Raw genomic sequence first — 18,737 nt, 5'->3', positions numbered from 1 at the left:
CCGCGCGGCCGTTTTGGAATTCCTGGAGGGTAACCTCGCGAGCCAGTATTCTCAAGAGGCAGCCGTCGTCATGCGCATGGTTGGCGATCAGGCTAAAGACTTCGAAGGGGTTATGAACACTATACGCATTCTGTATTGTATTCTCTAATTAGGCTTCAGAAGGCCAACATGAATGCGTGGGAGGTAGGACGCGCACCGTGTGCGTATATCTTAGTCTGAATTATACCTTTCGTAACCGTGTGTCTACTATAGGTTCATTTACACTTTCAACACGCGGATCGTGCTTTGAAGGACCTCATCGATGACCTAGACTCGGAAGCTGCAAAAGCATTCGCTGCGCTCTTCCGCAAGCGCTTGCGCTTCCGAATCTTTTCAGTGAAGGCTGCACAGGAGGCACGAGCTCACGATTTCAGGCTCTTGAACCCCGAGTCGGAAGTCGCCGGTTACCCACGAGCCGTAAGCGTTTTCTCCAAGAAACTAACTGCGAGGGCGGCACGCAGTCATTGAAAGCTACATTCCCGCCACTATGACTGTTCAGAAGAGACATTTGTAAGGGCCTTGAAGAAGTCCAACCGCCGGCTTGCCAAAAGTGCTCATGTTAGAAATATCCACGATGAACCCACCCTGCTTTAAATTGAGCTGGGCGAGAGACCGAATAATCTGCTCTTCAATATCTATAAGTTGGTTCTCGAAATTGAATCCGCTGTTTCTGTCGACTCTTGTGAGCCGGAGCGGGGTGTCAGTGCGCTGCAGCGCACACGCTCGAAACTTTCGAGTCGAAACCAAGAAACCGTCTCAAAAGCAAGCATATTGACGCGGCAATGTCTCTCTCTATAAATGAGGCCCCAGATTGTATAGACGTGGTGAATGTCTGACCGACCCTGAAGCCCAGAAGGAAAAAGTGATTAAAAAGAGGTTAGGGAAAAGAGACAGGAAAGGTGCTGCCATTCCGATACTCTCCGACGAGGGAGATTTTGTTTATGACGATGTATTATTCGAAGGCAAGAGAGGTCAGAATGATCAAGAGTCGGAAGATGAAGAAGAGTCGGAAGACCTCAGTACTACTGAGATCTTAAACCCTAGCTTCGTGTAGGTACCTCTGAGTCAAAGGTACCCATTCTCGTACATAGCGTCACACAAGACTAGCGTCGCTAGTCCAGCGAGACAAGGCAGTTGTGCAAAAGGAGTGCATCGCACTTCCGATATTGTGGAGCTCAACTGAGGCGTATTCTATATCTGTCAATGGACTACAGGAGAAACTTGTAGTTTGCATGAACGAAAAAACCGTGTTAATTGAATGAAGAAAGTGAGGAACTGATCCACATGAACCAACGCTCGGCGCACATCTCCGAAATGTCTAGAACAATTAACTTCTCGCTGTAGCCAGTGTAAAGACCGGAGACCTACAGTGGATGTCAGTGAAAGTAGGTAGGAAAAGTAGGATAAAAGTGAAAGTAGGATGTCAGTAGGTAGAGATCCACCTACAGTGGAGGCAGTTTTCAGAAGAGGTTTTCAGCATTACGACGTTCCAAACGTTCTTAAAAATATTATCCGGAACGAAGAGTGTCTATGGATTGAGTGCGAGTGAAGCGAGGTACATATGAGTATGCGTTGTTGTTGTACAAGAAATCATTGCACAGAAGGTAGAGTGTAACTGTATTGGTCAACTGATACTTTTAGTATCTACTCAACGTGGGACTGCTCGTAGAGTTTTGCGGGATCCCTAAAACTGTCCTTGGGACTTATGAGCGGACCTCCCTTATTCATTCTTCTCTTAAATTTTTTTGAACGATTTCCCAATCTCCTTCCATAACTCGGTAAAATCGAAACAACTGAGGAGAATATCTACTGACCATACTCCGATTACTCGAGCGATGCCACGAAGCCGGACTGAAGGTAAAGGAGTGGCATCCGCCGAATCGACCCGATGAAATAATGGTTCGTTACTAACGGGCCGGTAGAAGAAATTTACCCGAACAGGCTGTTCGGGTTCGGAACAGCGACAACTCCTGCTATGCAACTCTCGCATTGTGGAGGAAATACCCGCTACAATGCGGGAATAAGATAGTACTGTCCAATGCCTCGAGACAAGGTTCTAACGAACGCAAACCATGTGAAGGAAAAACGTGAACGAAAAAATGTGAACATCTGCCGTAATACACGTCCGCGCAAGCCACTAGCCAGATCGTGCAAACACCCGAAGCTCGAGATGTTGAGGTCCATATGTGAATTTCACCTCGCCACTAATACTTGCAGCGGGACAATTCAATGACATAGAACCAAAATTTCTCAGGAGTAGAGACAAGATTACCACAGCCTCCTTGATGGCCATGTTCTGTCCAGGGCATTGACGAGGCCCTCCACCAAATGCTAGATGATCACGTACACGGGCCTGGTCTATCGAGGAGCCGTCAGGAAGGAGCCAACGCTCGGGACTGAGATGGACGACATCCCGGGATGAAGTGGAAAGGAAGTTATATACTCGAAGTTTTTGCCGCCTTGAGCCTCCGTAATCATAGCCTTGTGAAGAAGGGTCGTGACCTTCGTCCCGGAAGGGATTCGGTGGCCATTAAGCTCCGTGTCATGAGTGCACTCATTGAGAAGGAGCACACCCGGGGGTTGCAACTGAGAACCGGCCCAGGATCTCCCACTCGATTTGCCAGGGACTCACCCTGAGGGCCTCGAGTATACAACACTTGACATAAACTAGCTCGTCCAGATCCTCTATCGTATCGGGATCATGCCCAAGGCCATCCACCTCGGCCCTGGCCTTGTCCTGTACTCCAGGGTATAGGGCCAAATAGTAGAGACACCAGGCGACAGTCATGGCGGTAGTGTCGCTACCAGCAATGAGGAACCTGGCAACTCGAGTTAATATAAATCAAGACGCTAGGAGTCCTAGCCTAGGACTCGGAGTCTATACTTCCGTCGACTCGTACAACTGTCGGGTATCAGACTGGAAGTACGAGGACTTACGTTATAAGGTTCCCTCGCAGGTCCACTTCATCGAGATGCAGAAGTTTGTCCAGCAAATCATGCTTTTCCGCTCGTTCTCCCGCGTCTCGCTCCGCCCGCCGTTTTTCGATGATCTCATCACATATTCTGCTCAGCTGCTTCGCCCCAGAGTGCATCTAACAATGATAAGCGAACGACGACGTAATCGTCGGGTGAAGTGTCTACCTTTTTGATCATCGGATTAAGATTCCACGGGAACCTATCCCGTGTCATCCATGGTATAGCACTGCATTGTGCAGCGTAACCCGAGCCTTCCAATAACTCGTCCATCGCTAGCTGGAGCTCTCCGGATTGTCGTCCGAGTGGCACGCCTGCCAACGAGCGAACAATAACACCTCGATAGTATCGCCACTGAGACGGTATTACCGTCCCAGTAGCGGAATCGCATTTCACACCACCGGGGTCAGTTTTATATACTCTATCGGCTGAGATGTCATCACGAGAATGGAGATCATTGATAATAGTGGGTTGAATCCACTGAATTCTCGTACACTCTGCACCAATTCAAGGTCTCGATATCGAAATTCAAAGCGAGGATAACTTCATTAAACTTTGAGTTAGTAGATAGGGACTCTATCATAGGGCGTTCGTCGAACATAAGCTCAACTCGTTGCTCACCATCTGGATTCACGAAATTATAATCCTTCCCGAGAGTGGTGACACATAAGATATCCAAAGTGCAGAGGGGAAGCCATTCTGTGGGGCGCCATACGATGACACCATCTTGACTGAGGGACTTCAACTGTCGTATCTGCGGTGCAGCTTTTGCACAACGGGACCTAAGGGATGGCAATCCAGACTTTACCAGCCTCAAGGCCACTTTGGACATATCGGGAATCATAGCCGATGAGTTGATGTCGTTGAATGCCGGCGCACCCAATCGTCTGTTCCGCTTCCACACTTCACCTTCTGTGTTAAACATACCTTCCATCGGCATAATCCTGTGTTTATTGAAGGGTTTTATGTAGGTCCTCGGACGTGCATTCAGAACTTGTCGAATAAGCTCAGGATCAGATACGACTATCACGTCCCCGCCGATGATTCTGAGAAGGCAAAATATAGAGTAGGTGAATTAGTCCGCACAGTATTGAACTGTTCCTGACCTCATGTTGTATACATCGCCATACGTATCAGCGTAGATCTCCAATGCATGACAGAGGTGATCCACTGACTTCGGGATGAAACCAAGGACCGGGAGGAACTAACGAAAGCCGAAATGTTTGCATCTTATAAATTGCGAAGGGCCAGCCGATCTCACATGGTTTGGTCCACCGAAGAGTGCATGGAGGTCCACCCTGGTACGCTTCATGAGCTTAAGAGCCTTCAAGGCGATTAATGAGGCCACACCAGTGACGATGATCAGAGTGCCGTGCGACCGGAAGAGCGATCGGCACTTCACCATGAGGTCCTGAACACCATGGAGGACGGGTTCCATTTTTAGTATCCAAAAAGAGCTCCGGAGGCTAAGGGGTGTGAATACCTCGAAGCACGAAGCACCACGAAAGCTCACCCCTATCCGGGGAGGGATGGGCGGGTCAAGAAAATGGAATTCTTGGAAGTTAGAGTCCACCAGGCTCGGAAAACATTTGACACCCGAGATAGGTCCAGTGACTGGACTCCAGTCCAGAGGCCCCATCCTGATTCACGTCCCGTGACATAAGGAATGCACGCATGTGCATCGCGATGCGAGGCTAGATCAGACACGTTCTTCCACAGATGAGCAGAGCCTATCGGGGTATAGAGAACGAAATGCGGCCTTAGTTACTCAAGCTTGGTGAGGTTTACTAACTAGCTGCTTGGCAACGGCTCAGCACAGCTAGCGCTCCCTGGAAGTAGTAACGGCGCTCCAACCAGAGGAGCGCGATTTTACTCGTCAGTGACATGGTTCTTGTATGCTTGCGCTTGCGTGCATGATGCTTGCATTGTACTTTCTCGTCTTTTCTCCACCATTCCTTCATCATTTCTCCGTTGTCTAGAGGGAATCTATCGATTCTGAAGATTTGTATAGATGCCTCCTTGAGGTGGAGCACTGGCCTACTTCCCGAGAAGGTCCTTCTCAGAAGGAGAGTATTGTTGACAATGGAGATGTTGAAACTCCGTTCCATAGGAGTCCAACATTCAATAATCGACTATGCCACCGCCCAAAGATATGCATTAACAGCACAATCAATTCGCATGAGCGCCGCGAGACTACCGGAATCCCACTTTCTCCTTACCCCATTTGGAGAAACAGTATATACCGCCTCAAATAGAGAAAATCTCGCTAGAAGTGACACATTTCACTGAAATTATAATACTTGGCTATTGGCTACTTGGCTATAATCGTGCGTCAAAATCTCACATTTATTCCCGCTTATTAATTCTAAACGCCTTCCAACACTCCAATTCTACTCTTTTCAATGCATCCCTAAACCTACATCGTGCGTAATTTCATCACGTTTTCTTGCACTTTTTGCAGTTAGACGATTTGTGTACTCACGCAGTTCGTGCAAATTTACAACCATTTGGCGGTCGTATGGGAGTACTCCTCTACTCGAACGAAACCTCCAATTATTACTTCACACTGTGGAGTCCACGCTTTACTTTCATAACAAACCAGGTGCAAAAAGCATGCATGAAATGCACTACAACATCCCCCTCCGTAGGAGCTAGAGATTCCCCGGAGCGAAGCGACGCGAGCTGCTGTGAGGATATCCAGTCGGTTAGATATACTCGGGGGTTGGAGTCACTTAAGAACTCAAGTCAGGAAGGGGTAGTGTAGGGTTAGCTACGGTGGAAGGTAGAAGGAACTCAGCAGAAGTACACAAGACTTGATAGTCCGTAGTACAAAGACTCGAAAGTTCTTCCTGGAATTCCACAATGAGCAAAGAATTAGCTACAGATTAAAGGCGAGCAAGTCTACTCTGTTCCTTACGGGAACAAGAAGGTAGACAGTCCCGGAGGTCACGCGAGACAAAGGCCAAGGTAACTCTAGCTCAGGAGTGAGCTAAGGAAAGTCCATGGCAAGTACTCAAGTAGTCCAAGCGAACACCATACGCAACGTAGTGGCGTAGACAATAGTGGACGAGTCAGGCCCAGAGAGGGATTGTGCGAGTGCTCCAGGAGCACAAGACACACACGTGAAACGACAAACCAGGTCACATCACACTGCTAGTTTGCTTCGCAGGGGGAGGAAGATGATGTTATGATGACATCATGTGATTCACATGTGATGATGATCTGTTGTGCATGTCATGCAATTGGTAAGGCATTGTGTACTGGCAAACGAGACAACAAATGGAATGGGCTCCAAATGCAATCGATTATCTGGGTGCGCGCTATTTGTAACACATTGTAAGGACGCAGAGAGTCCAAGATGTCGGAATTGCTTACAACTGATAGCAGCAAAAACAGGTGGTCAGGACAGCCTAGTACAACTTGTGAAACGTCCTCCAGCGTCTCGCTTTGAGCCGTCAATGAACAGTGGGAAGCACGGAACAAAGTGAATCGCTGACCTCCTTTCCCGAATAACCTGTGGCCCGTACGCCACGGTCGGGAAAGGATCAGACGTTAGCTCTGACCAGCCCCCAAACCCGCGGCCCGTACGCCGTAGATTGGGTGAGGGTCAGCCTTGTTAGCCGGCCCGATCAAGGCTGGGCTGCCATCTTCGACCAAGCCAACTCGGTTTGTGTCGACGATAACATACGAGGTGATTTCATCGGTGAGCAACCTATCCAGACCCTAGGGCGGGAGGTGGGAAGAGAAATCTATGGACCGAACGGTCCCATTTTCCAACGAGGCTTCGAACAAAATCGATCACGCTACGTGATGAGCGAGCGCCCTGACCGGGCGTAGCCGGCTCAAATCCACTTGGAGGCATTTCACCGCGGTGGAAACCAAGTTGCATTTGATTTTCACCTAGCATCTTACCGAGGAAGCTGGTTGGTCAACTGGCAGAAGTGGTCCATTCTCAACTTGGTCATCGATCGTACCCGTCAACCTTCGGTAAAGTTGTCCAAATCGAATAGTGTCCACGGATTTCGTCAGATTGTACGGGAGGGCGTGGTCTTACACACCGCGACGAAGGCGTCTAATACATGGCAATCAGCAGGACCCATACCGCTACCGGAATACACCTTCCAAGTAGTGGGTGTCGACCTGTATAGGCCCTTACGGCGGCCAGGATCCACGACGAGCGAGACAGAAGGGAGACTGCCCATGCTTTAAACATCGTGGACAGATTAACAGGTTACAGTGTAACCGTTACACCACATTCCGACTTCTACCAGATGCGAGGTCAAGAACAGTTGCCGAGGAAGTCAAACGCAGCTGCTTCGCTCCCGAATGCGTAGAAAAAAAAGTCGAGCGACGACTTCATCGTTGGGTGAGGTGTACCTAACCTATGAGATATCCAGAGTGCAGAGGGGAAGCCATTCTGTAGGGCACCAGGCGATGACACCATGTTGAGTCAGCATTGTCGACTGAGGGACTTCAACTGTCTTATCTGCGGTGCAGGCTTTGCACAATGTGACCTAAGGGATGGCAATCCAGACTTTACCAGCCTCAAAGCAACTTCAGACGTATCGGGAATCATAGCCGATGAGTTAATGTCGTTGAATGCCGGCGAACGGTTAGCCGAGAACCCAATCGTCTGTTCCGCTTCCACATTTCCCCTTCTATGTTAAACACACCGTCCACGGGTACAATCTTGCGTTTATAGGAGGTCTTTATGTAGGTCTTTGAGCGTGCGTTCAGAGCTTGTCGAACAAGATCAGGATCGGATACGACAATCATGTTTCCACCGATGAATCTAAGGAGAGAAAATGCTCAACTCCCGCATATTCGACAGTATTCGTGTGTTCCTTATCTCATGTGGTACACACCACCATACTATGGTGACCATAGGTATCAGCGTAGAGCTCCGAGGCGTAGCAGAGGTGATCCACTGACTTCGGGATGAAGTCGAGGACCGGAGGAAGCTAACGAAGCCCAAAAGATCTTATGAATATAATAGCGAAAGCCAAATTCACCTGATTTAGTCCACCAAAGGCTCTTTGGCAAAGAGTGCATGGAGGTCCACCCCGGTACGCTGCATGAGCTTGCGAGCCTCCAAGGCGATTAATGAGGCCACACCAGTGACGATGCTCAGAGTGCCGTGCGACTGGAAGAGCGATCGGCACTTAATGATGGCGTGCTGGGCGTTGGCGTTTTGCGGTACCAAATGAGAACCGTTCTCACGTGTTGATGTTCCTACGTGCGACAAAGAAGTTACGATCATTTCGAAATCGAAATTCCTAAGTCTCTTTGTCGAAATTGGAGTTCCTAAATCAACGCGCCAACGAAATTGATGTTCCTAGAGCGATATGTTGACGAAATTGGAGTTCCCTTAACCGCGCACCGTCGAAATTGGAGTTTCAATAGGGGTATCTTGGGGCGAACTCGCTCGCCTGATGAAATTGAAGTTTTTAGTGTTGAAATAGAGTATGAAAAGGTGTATTCCAACAAGTAAGAACTCAGATAGGGGGTATAGTTGAGCATATGATCATAATTCCAACTTTTTTCTCTCTTCGGCTAACGAGATGTTCGGAGCGACCGAATTACGTCAGGATTACACCCATTACATATGGATCAGTCTCAGGAACCTGACCTCCATGACATTCTGACATCAGTCCTCGGACGTGCATTCAGAACTTGTCCTGAGCCTATTCGACAAGTCTTCCTCACCTGATGTGGTGTACATCACCGTACGTATCAGCGTAGACTTCAATGCGTGGAAAAGAATCTTTTCATAAGATGATCCACTTACTTCGGGAACTAGCAACCCGGAAGGAACTAACAAAAACTAAAAGGTTTGCGCCTCATGAATTGAGAAGCGCAAACTGAACTCACCTGATTCGGTCCACCAAATATTGCCTCGGAGTCCGTCTTGGTTCGCTGCATGAGCTTAAGGGCCTTTAAGGCGACTAGTGAGGCAGCCTCACTGAGGCTACGCCGGTGGCGATGATCAGACTACCGTGCGATTGGAAGAGTGATCGGCACTTCACCATGAGCTCCTGGACACCACGATAGATGAATTCCATTTGATATCTAGTGCCTGTTATCTAGCAGCTAGATAACGGGATGCTGAGGGAATGAGGATCTTGAGGGAGACGGAAGAGCCTTCTTCCAAAAAGATGAACCTTGGTCGTGTGTGTGTTTTTGAAGAATACTGAAGTTTAAGAGCTTTCGAGTTATAACCAGTTGTAGACTATAAGGCTTAAAGTACGAGCACAAGAATTGGCGATATCTCTAGCATAGAGTTGTCCTCCAATGCTTGGTCCTCATCGGGAGATCACTTCTCTCATTCATGCAATTGTCACTCATATCCACTAGATGGATAACCAGATTGAGGCCGCGTAGTCCTCTGTCATAGCCGCCGCATTTGGTGATGGCCCATACCGGATATCGACGAGCCGCCTGCCTTATCCTGTGGCGGCAGTTGATTTGATTGTCATCAGTTTATTGCGACCAGGAGTTCGATAGACGTAGAGGACACCTTGAGAAGTGTTTTAGTACTCTGAATGAGATGCATGAGAAGGCAACTCGAGTGGGAAGGGGAATTATTATTCCGTTCACTATTCGGGAAGCTACTGTAGATGCTAAGAAAATTATGCGTGTACCCTCTTTTAAGGTTTATATCTACGAATACTGCAGAAGTAATGGGAGTAATGCAGGACAATGTGACGTTGATTGAAGAAATCAACAATCTACGGAGGAAAATCACTCTTGAAGGACGAGTGAGCTGCAGAGGAGCGACTGAGTTTGTCTGAAATCTCAGAGATGCCTGGATCGACAATTGTGCACAAATCTACTGAGAAGACCCAGGACTCCTGGGCCAGGAGGCTGACGTGGAGCGCAAGGCCCACAATATATTGTCTGATATCGAACCCTTTTATGGCATCATTACTGTAGCTTCACATTTCGATGATGAGTCATAGATTTTTACTGACTAAGGTCGATGATTGCTTCGGCTCGAACGAGACGACTCTCGTATCAAACCCACCGACGATGTCGTATGCTTGGTGAAATCAAGCGAACATCTTATCCCATTCCTTAACTCTACATTTGATTGCCTGGACGGGGAGACCGATGTTGCGAAGAGAAGAACACGACCGTAGAATAAAAGAATAGTCACTTGCCATTTCCGAAAAGAAGTCCGAGATAGTGTTACAGGATGAAGGATAGCGTGCGAACAATTAACGTCAATCGGGCAAACAGAGCACGTTACTCGGTATGTTGTTCGCATATCCAATACCCGTTTTCTATCGAAAAGAAACTCTAGTGCCTAAAGCAAATCGAAGTATACTGTTGGTATTCTATCGTCTATCCAACCCAACTACACGTGAAGTAGAGAGGCACCAGTGAAGTGAGGTGTGAAAAAATCACTAAGAGTAATAACCCCGTCCTTGGTCGGGTATATCTCCTAGGGACACTTGCCAGGCGTGAGCTGCCTCGATTTTCCTCCAATAGACGCCTCGAGAGACTCGAATCCTCTGAGGACTTTGTAGGTGATCTGTTTCATGTCTCCCTTCTGCATCTTGAGAACATCATGACACCCTGTTTTACTCCACTCATAGAATTCGTCATACTCCGCCTTAGTCTTAGCATCCGCGGTATCCACGGTAAAAACATTGTCTGGATTTTGGATAACCTTCAGCTGGAGGCCGCTCGCGTCCTTATCAGGGCACTCAGCGTCGAGACTCACTCTGACCTCGGGCAGATAGTGTTTAGTGAATGTCACTTGGAAACATGTTGTTGGCGTAGACTTGAAGGTTGTACTGAAGTAAGTCTCCTTGGGGATAGCCGCGTCGACAGATCCAAGCATCACCACAACTAGCAACTTCATTGAGAAGGGTCGAATGTGCATGTGAGAGATTAACGAAGAGAGATACTCCTAAAGGGCGAGCCTAGTTCTCAACGAAAGTGGCACGCTTGCCTTGCAAAGGTTGAGTTCCCCCACAAGGCCACAATGTGAGGCAAACACCGGCAGTGTATAACGGTCAGGAATCTCAGCCGAGGTACCTGCGCGTATAATAAGAGCACTCTTTGACCTCGGCCTCACGGTACTTGGCGCAAGGTCGCTTCGATTGTATCTCAAGAATACCCTCACAACATAGCGCAAACGTAACTCTCAGCTCGTTTCAGTGCGTGTGAATCACGTGCGCTTTTGAATGCGTGGCCACCGGCCCGAACGTGTGCACTCCCGCGTGAGGCACCTGGCAGAGCCTACACACGGGCCTTCGACCCGCTTTTCATCATCGTGTAAACAGTCTAGGAGGTTGGGCCGAGCCGTAAGACCTTCATTCAACGCATCTTTATACGTGCTACGTAGACGTATAACGTAGACCGTGCAAGCACAAGGATCGGGGGTGGACGCGCTAATGCATTATTGTGTGAGGATATCAGGTCACTTAGTGAACGGCATTGAGATTTTCTGATTTTCCAAGAATTTCTTGGGTCCCGAGAAATTCTCCAGTCTTAAGTCTGAAACGGGCAGTGTAAGCTTAGTTTCGAGTGGATGGTAAGGAGAAAAAAATCGAAAATCGAAAACAATTGATCATCAATAAACTAAGGCGAAAGAAATTAGCACTGTTCCTAAAGGGAACGATGGAAGACTGAACAGTCCAGGGGGTAACGTGAGACACGAAGTTCAAGCTCACGCAACGTAGTGGCTTATAACCCAGTGGGCGATTCGTGCCAGACAAAAATTTTGTAGGTGCTCCACAAGCACAACCGGTGTCACCGATTCGGTGATACATGGCGCAGTTGCGCCGGAAATTTGTAGATGAAACTCATGAATTCTGCAACACAAATTCAAATTCGTCGAACACAGCTTCCGATCGCTCTTATGCTAGCGAAAGGTGCTCCGCTGGCATGCCGATCTCATCATTTTCCCATTTCCCTTATTTTCACGAAACCTTTCACTGTTAGTAGGACCAATTCCACTCGTGGTTCGTCATGATAGTCCACAAACACTAGCTTCCGACGAGAACTCCTCAAAAGAGCAAAAAGTTTGCTGGAAGTGTAATGATTAACCGGAGAATTCTAGAAATATTTCTCAGTCGAATTTTCCAGCCTCCCTGCAAGAGCATAATCATAACTATCATCGTTATGACTATAACTAAACGAATTGTCAGTGACAAACTGTCACCGTAAACACGAGCACACCAATCGTTACCAACCGTTATCACTGACAAACTATCAACTGACTTCGACAGTCGAAGTTCGACTCCTTTACCGCGATTAAGACCATAGCAACCATTCCCGCGATTATGACTACAACGACAACTTACAGCTTAGAATAAGCTGTTCATCCACAGTTTCATGCTAGCCTAAAGTGGAGATGGGGAAAAAGGGAGACACAAGCGACAGCGATCTTGCTACAACGGCAATACACCGAACACAAATGCTGAGACAGCATTGCTGACCGGCCCGTGACTCCGCCGTAATAGTCACCAATAATCTTTCGCAACGCGCGAAAAGGAATAGTCAGTGCGGCACCCACAACTAACTTTGTCTACTGCGTAAACATCATTCGTGATGGCATCCATGTGGGAATCATCGTGATCCCCGTTCATAGGGAGAACTCCAGCTACCATGCAGAAAGTAGCCATCGGCAATGACCCATCGCTGTCCAATGCCGCGAGCTAGTGTTTTACCGAACTCGAATCACGCGTTGCAAAAGAGGAGAGATTGATCGTCTGTAATAGTACAGGTCTGCGCGAGCATTAGCAAGATCGCGCGAATGCTCGAAGCTCGAGATGTTGAGGTCCATATGTGAATGTCATCTCGCCACAAACACTTGAAGCGGGACAAGTCAATGACATAGAACCAAAATTTCTCAGGAGTAGAGTCAAGATCACCACAGCCTCCTTGATGGCCATGCTCTGTCCAGGGCATTGGCGAGGCCCTCCACCAAATGCTAAATGATCACGTACACGGGCCTGGTCTATCGAGGAGCCGCCGGGGAGAAGCCAACGCTCAGGACTGAGATAGAAGGCAGGTTCAGGGATAGAGACTCCAGCATGAAGTAATGAACAACAGTGAAGACATACTCGAATGTTTTGCCTCCCTGCGCCTCTGCTATCATCGCTTTACGCAACAATGTTACCACACATGTCTCCGATGGGATTAGCTCACCGTGGAGCTCAGTGTCATGGGCGCATTTGAAGGAGAGCAATGTACCCGGAGGTTGTAACTGAGAAGGTACAGGAGTGCCACTTGTCAAGTAACCGAGGGCTCACCCTGAGGGTCTCAAGTATACAGCACCTGACACAGACTAGCTTGTCTATGTCCTCTTGAGTATTGGGATCATGCCCAAGGCCATCCACCTCGGCCCTGGCCTTGTCCTGTATTCCAGGGTATAGGGCCAGATAGTAGAGACACCAGGCGACAGTCATGGCGGTAGTGTCGCTACCAGCAATGAGGAACCTGATAATATGCAGCCAATGAACAGCGAAGCGCTACGACTCGGAATTCATACTGTCGCTGACTGGTTCAATTGTAGAATGCTAAATCAGAAGCAGTACTCACGTGATGAGGTTCCCTCGCAGGTCCACTTCATCGAGATGCATAAGCTTGTCTAACAAGTCACGCCTTTCCTCTCTTCCCCTTGCGTCTCGCTCCGCTCGGCGTTCGTCGATTATCTCATCACATATTTTGCTCAGCTGCTTCGCCCCAGAGTGCATCTAATAATGAGAATCGAGCGACGACTTTATCGTTGGGTGAGGTGTCTACCTTTTTGATCATCGGATTCAGATTCCACGGGAACCTATCCCGTGTCATCCATGGTATAGGATCGCGTGTCATAGCGTACCCTGACCCCGCCAGGAGATCATTGATGGCTAGGCGAAGCTTTCCAGACTGTCGTGCGAGAGCATTTCCTGTAACAGGGCACAACATAGCACACCGATACCGTGTTACTTGCCAGATCGCGTCGCACACTGTTGGCATCAGTTTTGAAAAGATACTCGATCGACTGAACTGTCATCACGGAAATGGAGTTTCATATGTATTAGTGGATCCTACCACCCTATGCGTTCCCCACGATCTATTATATCGGACGAGAATTCTTAACCTTTTGCTTGCGTGAGATCACTCGGTCGCGTTTGGGCTGGACTCGGACATCAAGACAGCTACGAGTCATAAGTTGTAACAGTTATAACTTATGACATAAGTTATAAATTATTGTAGATGCTCACCATCTGTGTTGAACAAGTTATAATCCTTTCCGAGAGTGGTGACACATAGAATATCCAAAGTGCAGAGGGGAAGCCATCCTGTGGGGCGCCATACGATGACACCATCTTGACTGAGGGACTTCAACTGTCGTATCTGCACACTGTGACGTAGAGGCAAGGGAGGGGAATCCAGACCTTACCAGCCTCAAGGCAACTTTGGACATATCGGGAATCATAGCCGATGAGTTGATATCGTTGAATGCCGGCGCACCCAATCGTCTGTTCCGCTTCCACACTTCACCCTCTGTAGTAAACATGCCCTCTATAGGTAAAATCTTGTCTCTATTGGACGGTCTAAAGTAGGTTCTCGGACGTGCATTCAGGACGTCTCGGATCAGTTCGGGATCGGAGACAACCAACACGTCACCGCCGAGGATTCTGAGAGAGACATCACCATTGCATCCGTATTGCCAACAGTATTCGAGTGAATCGGTCGACACGCGACCCCTTACTTAATGTGATACACGTCGCCATATGTGTCAGCGTAGATCTCAAGGGCGTGAAAGATATGATCAACAGACTTCGGTATGAAGCCGAGGAAAGGAATGAGCTACCCAAAGCCAGAAGGCATACAAGCATGATTAACTAAAGTGAAGCCCTAACCTCACATGATTTGGTCCACCAAAGAGTGCATGGAGGTCCACCCTGCTACGCTGCATGAGCTTAAGAGCCTTCAAGGCGATCAGTGAGGCCACACCAGTGACGATGATTAGAGAGCTGTGCGACCGGAAGAGCGATCGGCACTTCACAATGAGGTCCTGCACACCATGGAGGACGGGTTCCATTTGATATCACAAGATCAATTCGCTCAAGGCTGTAACGGCTGGTTGATCTCATAACAAACCCGAGCAAATTTCCTCAGTGCTCATGGCGATCGAGATGGAAGGGTTCCACAACCAACTGTTGCTTCGTTCTTCCGGCCTCTTGTACTACCAATGACGAGCGCATGCGTACATTACGCAGCGTACTGATTATCAGGCCTATCATAGGCAACTTGCTCAAGGCAGATTTGGTATCGCACACATATGCATCATCAAGCTATGTGTTTAACACAGTGTGTTAGCGTGACAGATCAATGAACTAATTTGCAGCCTGTTTAGACGATTTGGTTCGGGCCTGTACGAGTCCTCCTCATAAATGTAAGAGTTCATATCTGACCTCTTGTACGACCCACGCCTGATACTGGCATTAAAACGTGAAATGGATCCGCCGGCGAAGTCCTCAACTAGTGGGTAACGCAATATCCCAAGAAGCTCAGTATGATACAGGTCTACTTCCTCGCGGGTGGGACCGGCTTACGATATGGTGGTAAGCGGATAGCGGAACCATCACGCTGTGCAAGTCTGTGATTGATGCACGACTCGTGCACCCTGGCCGGAGGCTTCACGCAAGCGCATGAATATTTCCGCGCAAAGACTCAGGGACAAGCGCAAACAGAGTCTGTTTGCAGTGAGTACAGTCTGTTTAACAGACTGTACTCACATGGGCGATTGCAGGCGGTCTACGCAACGGGGTACAGTTCATCCCATTACAAGCCGACTTGTCCTTGTGACAAGCGGAACCGCAGAATTATGAGGTGATCATCGAGGGAAAGAAGGTATGAACCGATGTATTCGATCAACAGAACTTCTGTTCTATGCATTTCTACCCCGCCGTTCATGAAGTGCGTTCCAAGGACTCGTTCGTAGTTTGACGATCCGTCTATTAAACATCCTCTCGGTTAATGTTCAGTTCTACGTTGAAACATGATTTCCACCAACCCTCATCTCGGGTCGCCATTCCTCAAATTGAGGACCTCAATGGATGACTGCCCTCTCCAACGGCAAAGTTCAACAACGACATGGTTCTATTAACTTCCATCAATGTGCACCAGACTGACATCAGGGGATGCCTTTTGCGTATACTTCCACCGCTCTTCTCCAAATCCGACATCCCATTGAAGGGATGATATCGGCAAGACAAGCATAATGATGAAGCTTGGTAGCGTCACGGCATGGCGCTTCTACGCGTGGCACTCAGTCGAACACTGATCCTGATTGACTCGACCCGACGGACGTAGGCATTGCTAATGCCGCACTGGCTCAGCGATTGGCGCTGCAGAATTTATTCCCGCATTATCATCATCCTTCCAAGTCCATGACGAGGAATTCCCGGTGCTTTTGGACTCTTTAACTACTCTTGAAGAGACGTTCCCCGATAAGTCCAGCATTTAGGATGATGCCCTTGCATCTACACAGTGATTATCTCTGCACTGTTCGCAATTTGTATCATGTGACTAGTAGTGTAATACGAAGAAAATGTATTGATCTTGGTAGTCACTGACTACCAAGATCAATGCATTCCAAGTCCACAAGACACGCGCCACGCCAATTTGCTGAAAAGTCGACAATACAATAAGTAACTTCTTGCCCTTCTCAGCTTCCCCTTGCCGCTCATTCCATTCTTCCATGATCGCGACTATGACTACTTTGTTGCCAGGGATCTATCGGCACAGCTCAGCCAAGTCACTCAAGATTATGCGTTCAGACTTATCTCGGCCGTTTCACACCTTGGATACTCTCTCGTGCTGCCCACACTCGGACCACCACGAATAGGATCAGCACGATCGAAGAAGGATCCTTGGTGATCCATTTCTGAATACCAGCGAGGTCCAGCTTTCTCAACAATGTACGAACTGAACCAATCTCAAGCACACCTCCGATTATCAATTATCACCGACCAAAAGGAGCACAAGCGCGCGGCGAACAGCAAATCTCATACATATATCGAGTTTTTGTCCTGCTGAAAGCCTCACGTCTTCATGAGTTTTCCTTTATTGTTACCCTAGTAAGGAACGTATACCGCAATCGTCTGCTAAGAGCATTTTAGTTTCTAGGATTGCGCACCATGGTCGTTTATTTATCACTCACGGGACGCACTTGTGGTATTTCTGGTGTTGTTAGTCACTGCCAAGTTTCAGAGTGGAGACGAAATCCGCCGCTTCTCACGACTAACACAACAATCGGAATCAAGACCGTGAAACAGTACAGTGATAGGAAACTCCAAACTGATGCGACCGAGCGCACATGTGACCATTATATTCAAGCCAGACAGGAAAGCTCACAAAGCCAACCTTGTAACCGGGTCAATCTTAGATAATAAAAAATTGAAGTTCTTTGAGACAGCAGTGGTTATAGCAAGCTAGCAGCGAAAGACAAGTTATAATACGACTATAGCGAAATTGATAATAATAAGCGACATGGTTTAGCACGATGGGATCACACGTCCCAAGAGAATGTGCGGCGGCGCGGCAGGTCCAGGTGACAGAGCTCCACGGACCGATTCGTCTGGGAGCGTACTACAAGCTCAACACAAGACCCCAAAGACACATTCACTGCTTCTACATTTGGGTCTCCCGAGACGGTCGCCGAACGTTCTGACAGCATGAGATGAAATAACTCTTCTAAACGATGAGGGGCCGACTCGACATAGAAAGGAGACAGCATCAAGTTTGTGCACCACCAACCTCACTGCTGCAAAGTATGTACTTGCTTTCCTCAGCTGAGCTCAATAGTTTCCTCATCAATCATAGGAGTTCATACACGAATCGAGAAAAAATACAAGTGGACAGAAATTCTCCAAAATTTCCTCAGAGTTTAGATATTGTCACCAGCACTTGTGGGTGATTTTGTGCAAATTTTACCACACTGACCAACCCACCTCGTAATTCAGTAGATTCATCGCTCATCGTTGGAGGATCAGGAGACTCGCAGCTCTTCTTTTCTCTCTCCACGACAAAGGAATGATACTCAGGACCAGCAAGAGCCTTCACTGAGCGATACCTGAACACAAACATGGCAACACGGCGAGTCACGCATAAGCCTACCCTAACACTGAGATATCTGTGTACAACAACGTTACCAAACGTACTGATGACGGCATCAGTCTGACAATCGACTCAACGAGAAGAGGTCCAGAGGCCGGCATCTGAGCAGCGGATCACCCACGTTCAATTCCGGGCGAGTGTATTTATTCCCTGACTACCCCAAGCTTAGCCTTCCTTATTTCCACAGTGTTCAACTTGTCCAGAGTTTCCCTGCACACTCGACTCAGCGCAGTGACGTCATTCGGCGTCACACCACAACCGCGGCTCAACGTGAGAGCTTCCACCATGGGGCACAGACGGAGCAACGCCCTGAGGTTATCCGCTTGCAGCGAGGACGACGCCGACGTGTCTACAACACTCAAACGCCTCACGTTACACCTGACACAACACGTTTGTCGAGCTTCCCAGCAAATACGGCTCTCAATCATCGCAGCTGACAAACGAGTTTGTAGCGGAGCGGTTAAGCAACGCGTTGTAAACCAAGAGATCCCGGGTTCGAAACAACCAATTACCCTTCGAAAGCCCATCACAGTTCGCATAAATTCTCCCGAAGATTTCAACATCAACTCACCATCATTTCTCAGACAAAACTAGGAGGA

At 48.3% G+C, this 18,737-nt stretch overlaps 9 protein-coding genes across 9 annotated transcripts in view; 1 reads left to right on the top strand and 8 right to left on the bottom strand.

The window, feature by feature from the left end:
- Positions 1 to 507, top strand: part of Pmar_PMAR000538 (hypothetical protein) — a gene marked incomplete at both ends in the record, with an annotated part of 654 nt that extends 147 nt beyond the window's left edge. Inside the window, 2 exons of the mRNA XM_002771439.1 lie at positions 153 to 183; positions 253 to 507. Coding sequence (XP_002771485.1) covers positions 153 to 183; positions 253 to 507 — 286 coding nt within the window. The remainder of the gene's footprint in view (positions 1 to 152; positions 184 to 252) is intronic.
- Positions 508 to 2,243: 1,736 nt separating this feature from the next.
- On the bottom strand, positions 2,244 to 3,285 carry Pmar_PMAR000537 (cytochrome p450, putative; the record flags this gene model as incomplete). The annotated part of the gene is made up of 6 exons (XM_002771438.1): positions 2,244 to 2,288; positions 2,312 to 2,435; positions 2,483 to 2,625; positions 2,672 to 2,858; positions 2,977 to 3,131; positions 3,181 to 3,285. The coding sequence occupies 6 exons, from the start codon at positions 3,283 to 3,285 to the stop codon at positions 2,244 to 2,246; spliced, it is 759 nt and encodes a 252-aa protein (XP_002771484.1).
- Positions 3,286 to 3,287: 2 nt separating this feature from the next.
- Pmar_PMAR000536 (cytochrome p450, putative) lies at positions 3,288 to 4,450 on the bottom strand (the record flags this gene model as incomplete). The annotated part of the gene is made up of 6 exons (XM_002771437.1): positions 3,288 to 3,326; positions 3,382 to 3,440; positions 3,634 to 3,766; positions 3,821 to 4,058; positions 4,119 to 4,216; positions 4,274 to 4,450. The coding sequence occupies 6 exons, from the start codon at positions 4,448 to 4,450 to the stop codon at positions 3,288 to 3,290; spliced, it is 744 nt and encodes a 247-aa protein (XP_002771483.1).
- A 3,579-nt stretch (positions 4,451 to 8,029) lies between these two features.
- Pmar_PMAR000535 (hypothetical protein) lies at positions 8,030 to 8,272 on the bottom strand (the record flags this gene model as incomplete). The annotated part of the gene is made up of 1 exon (XM_002771436.1): positions 8,030 to 8,272. The coding sequence occupies one exon, from the start codon at positions 8,270 to 8,272 to the stop codon at positions 8,030 to 8,032; it is 243 nt and encodes an 80-aa protein (XP_002771482.1).
- A 2,184-nt stretch (positions 8,273 to 10,456) lies between these two features.
- Positions 10,457 to 10,900, bottom strand: Pmar_PMAR000534 (hypothetical protein; the record flags this gene model as incomplete). Its single annotated transcript, XM_002771435.1, has 1 exon — positions 10,457 to 10,900. One exon carries the CDS (start codon positions 10,898 to 10,900, stop codon positions 10,457 to 10,459), a length of 444 nt encoding a protein of 147 aa, XP_002771481.1.
- Positions 10,901 to 12,982: 2,082 nt separating this feature from the next.
- On the bottom strand, positions 12,983 to 13,721 carry Pmar_PMAR000533 (cytochrome p450, putative; the record flags this gene model as incomplete). The annotated part of the gene is made up of 3 exons (XM_002771434.1): positions 12,983 to 13,231; positions 13,278 to 13,464; positions 13,567 to 13,721. 3 exons carry the CDS (start codon positions 13,719 to 13,721, stop codon positions 12,983 to 12,985), a joined length of 591 nt encoding a protein of 196 aa, XP_002771480.1.
- Positions 13,722 to 14,217: 496 nt separating this feature from the next.
- Positions 14,218 to 15,058, bottom strand: Pmar_PMAR000532 (cytochrome p450, putative; the record flags this gene model as incomplete). Its single annotated transcript, XM_002771433.1, has 4 exons — positions 14,218 to 14,367; positions 14,414 to 14,651; positions 14,726 to 14,823; positions 14,882 to 15,058. 4 exons carry the CDS (start codon positions 15,056 to 15,058, stop codon positions 14,218 to 14,220), a joined length of 663 nt encoding a protein of 220 aa, XP_002771479.1.
- Positions 15,059 to 17,282: 2,224 nt separating this feature from the next.
- Pmar_PMAR000531 (hypothetical protein) lies at positions 17,283 to 18,425 on the bottom strand (the record flags this gene model as incomplete). Its single annotated transcript, XM_002771432.1, has 4 exons — positions 17,283 to 17,688; positions 17,973 to 18,094; positions 18,139 to 18,239; positions 18,297 to 18,425. 4 exons carry the CDS (start codon positions 18,423 to 18,425, stop codon positions 17,531 to 17,533), a joined length of 510 nt encoding a protein of 169 aa, XP_002771478.1. The 3' UTR covers positions 17,283 to 17,530.
- A 286-nt stretch (positions 18,426 to 18,711) lies between these two features.
- The window catches only part of Pmar_PMAR000530 (hypothetical protein), a gene marked incomplete at both ends in the record, with an annotated part of 1,242 nt that continues 1,216 nt past the window's right edge, over positions 18,712 to 18,737 (bottom strand). The window contains one exon of the mRNA XM_002771431.1: positions 18,712 to 18,737. Within this exon, the coding sequence (XP_002771477.1) occupies positions 18,712 to 18,737 (26 nt within the window).

Source organism: Perkinsus marinus (assembly GCF_000006405.1).
Source record: "Perkinsus marinus ATCC 50983 genomic scaffold scf_1104296962770, whole genome shotgun sequence".
NCBI classification, from domain to species: domain Eukaryota; phylum Perkinsozoa; order Perkinsida; family Perkinsidae; genus Perkinsus; species Perkinsus marinus.
Note: the sequence above shows the minus strand (reverse complement) of the source record. Positions and strands in the feature narration are given on the sequence as shown.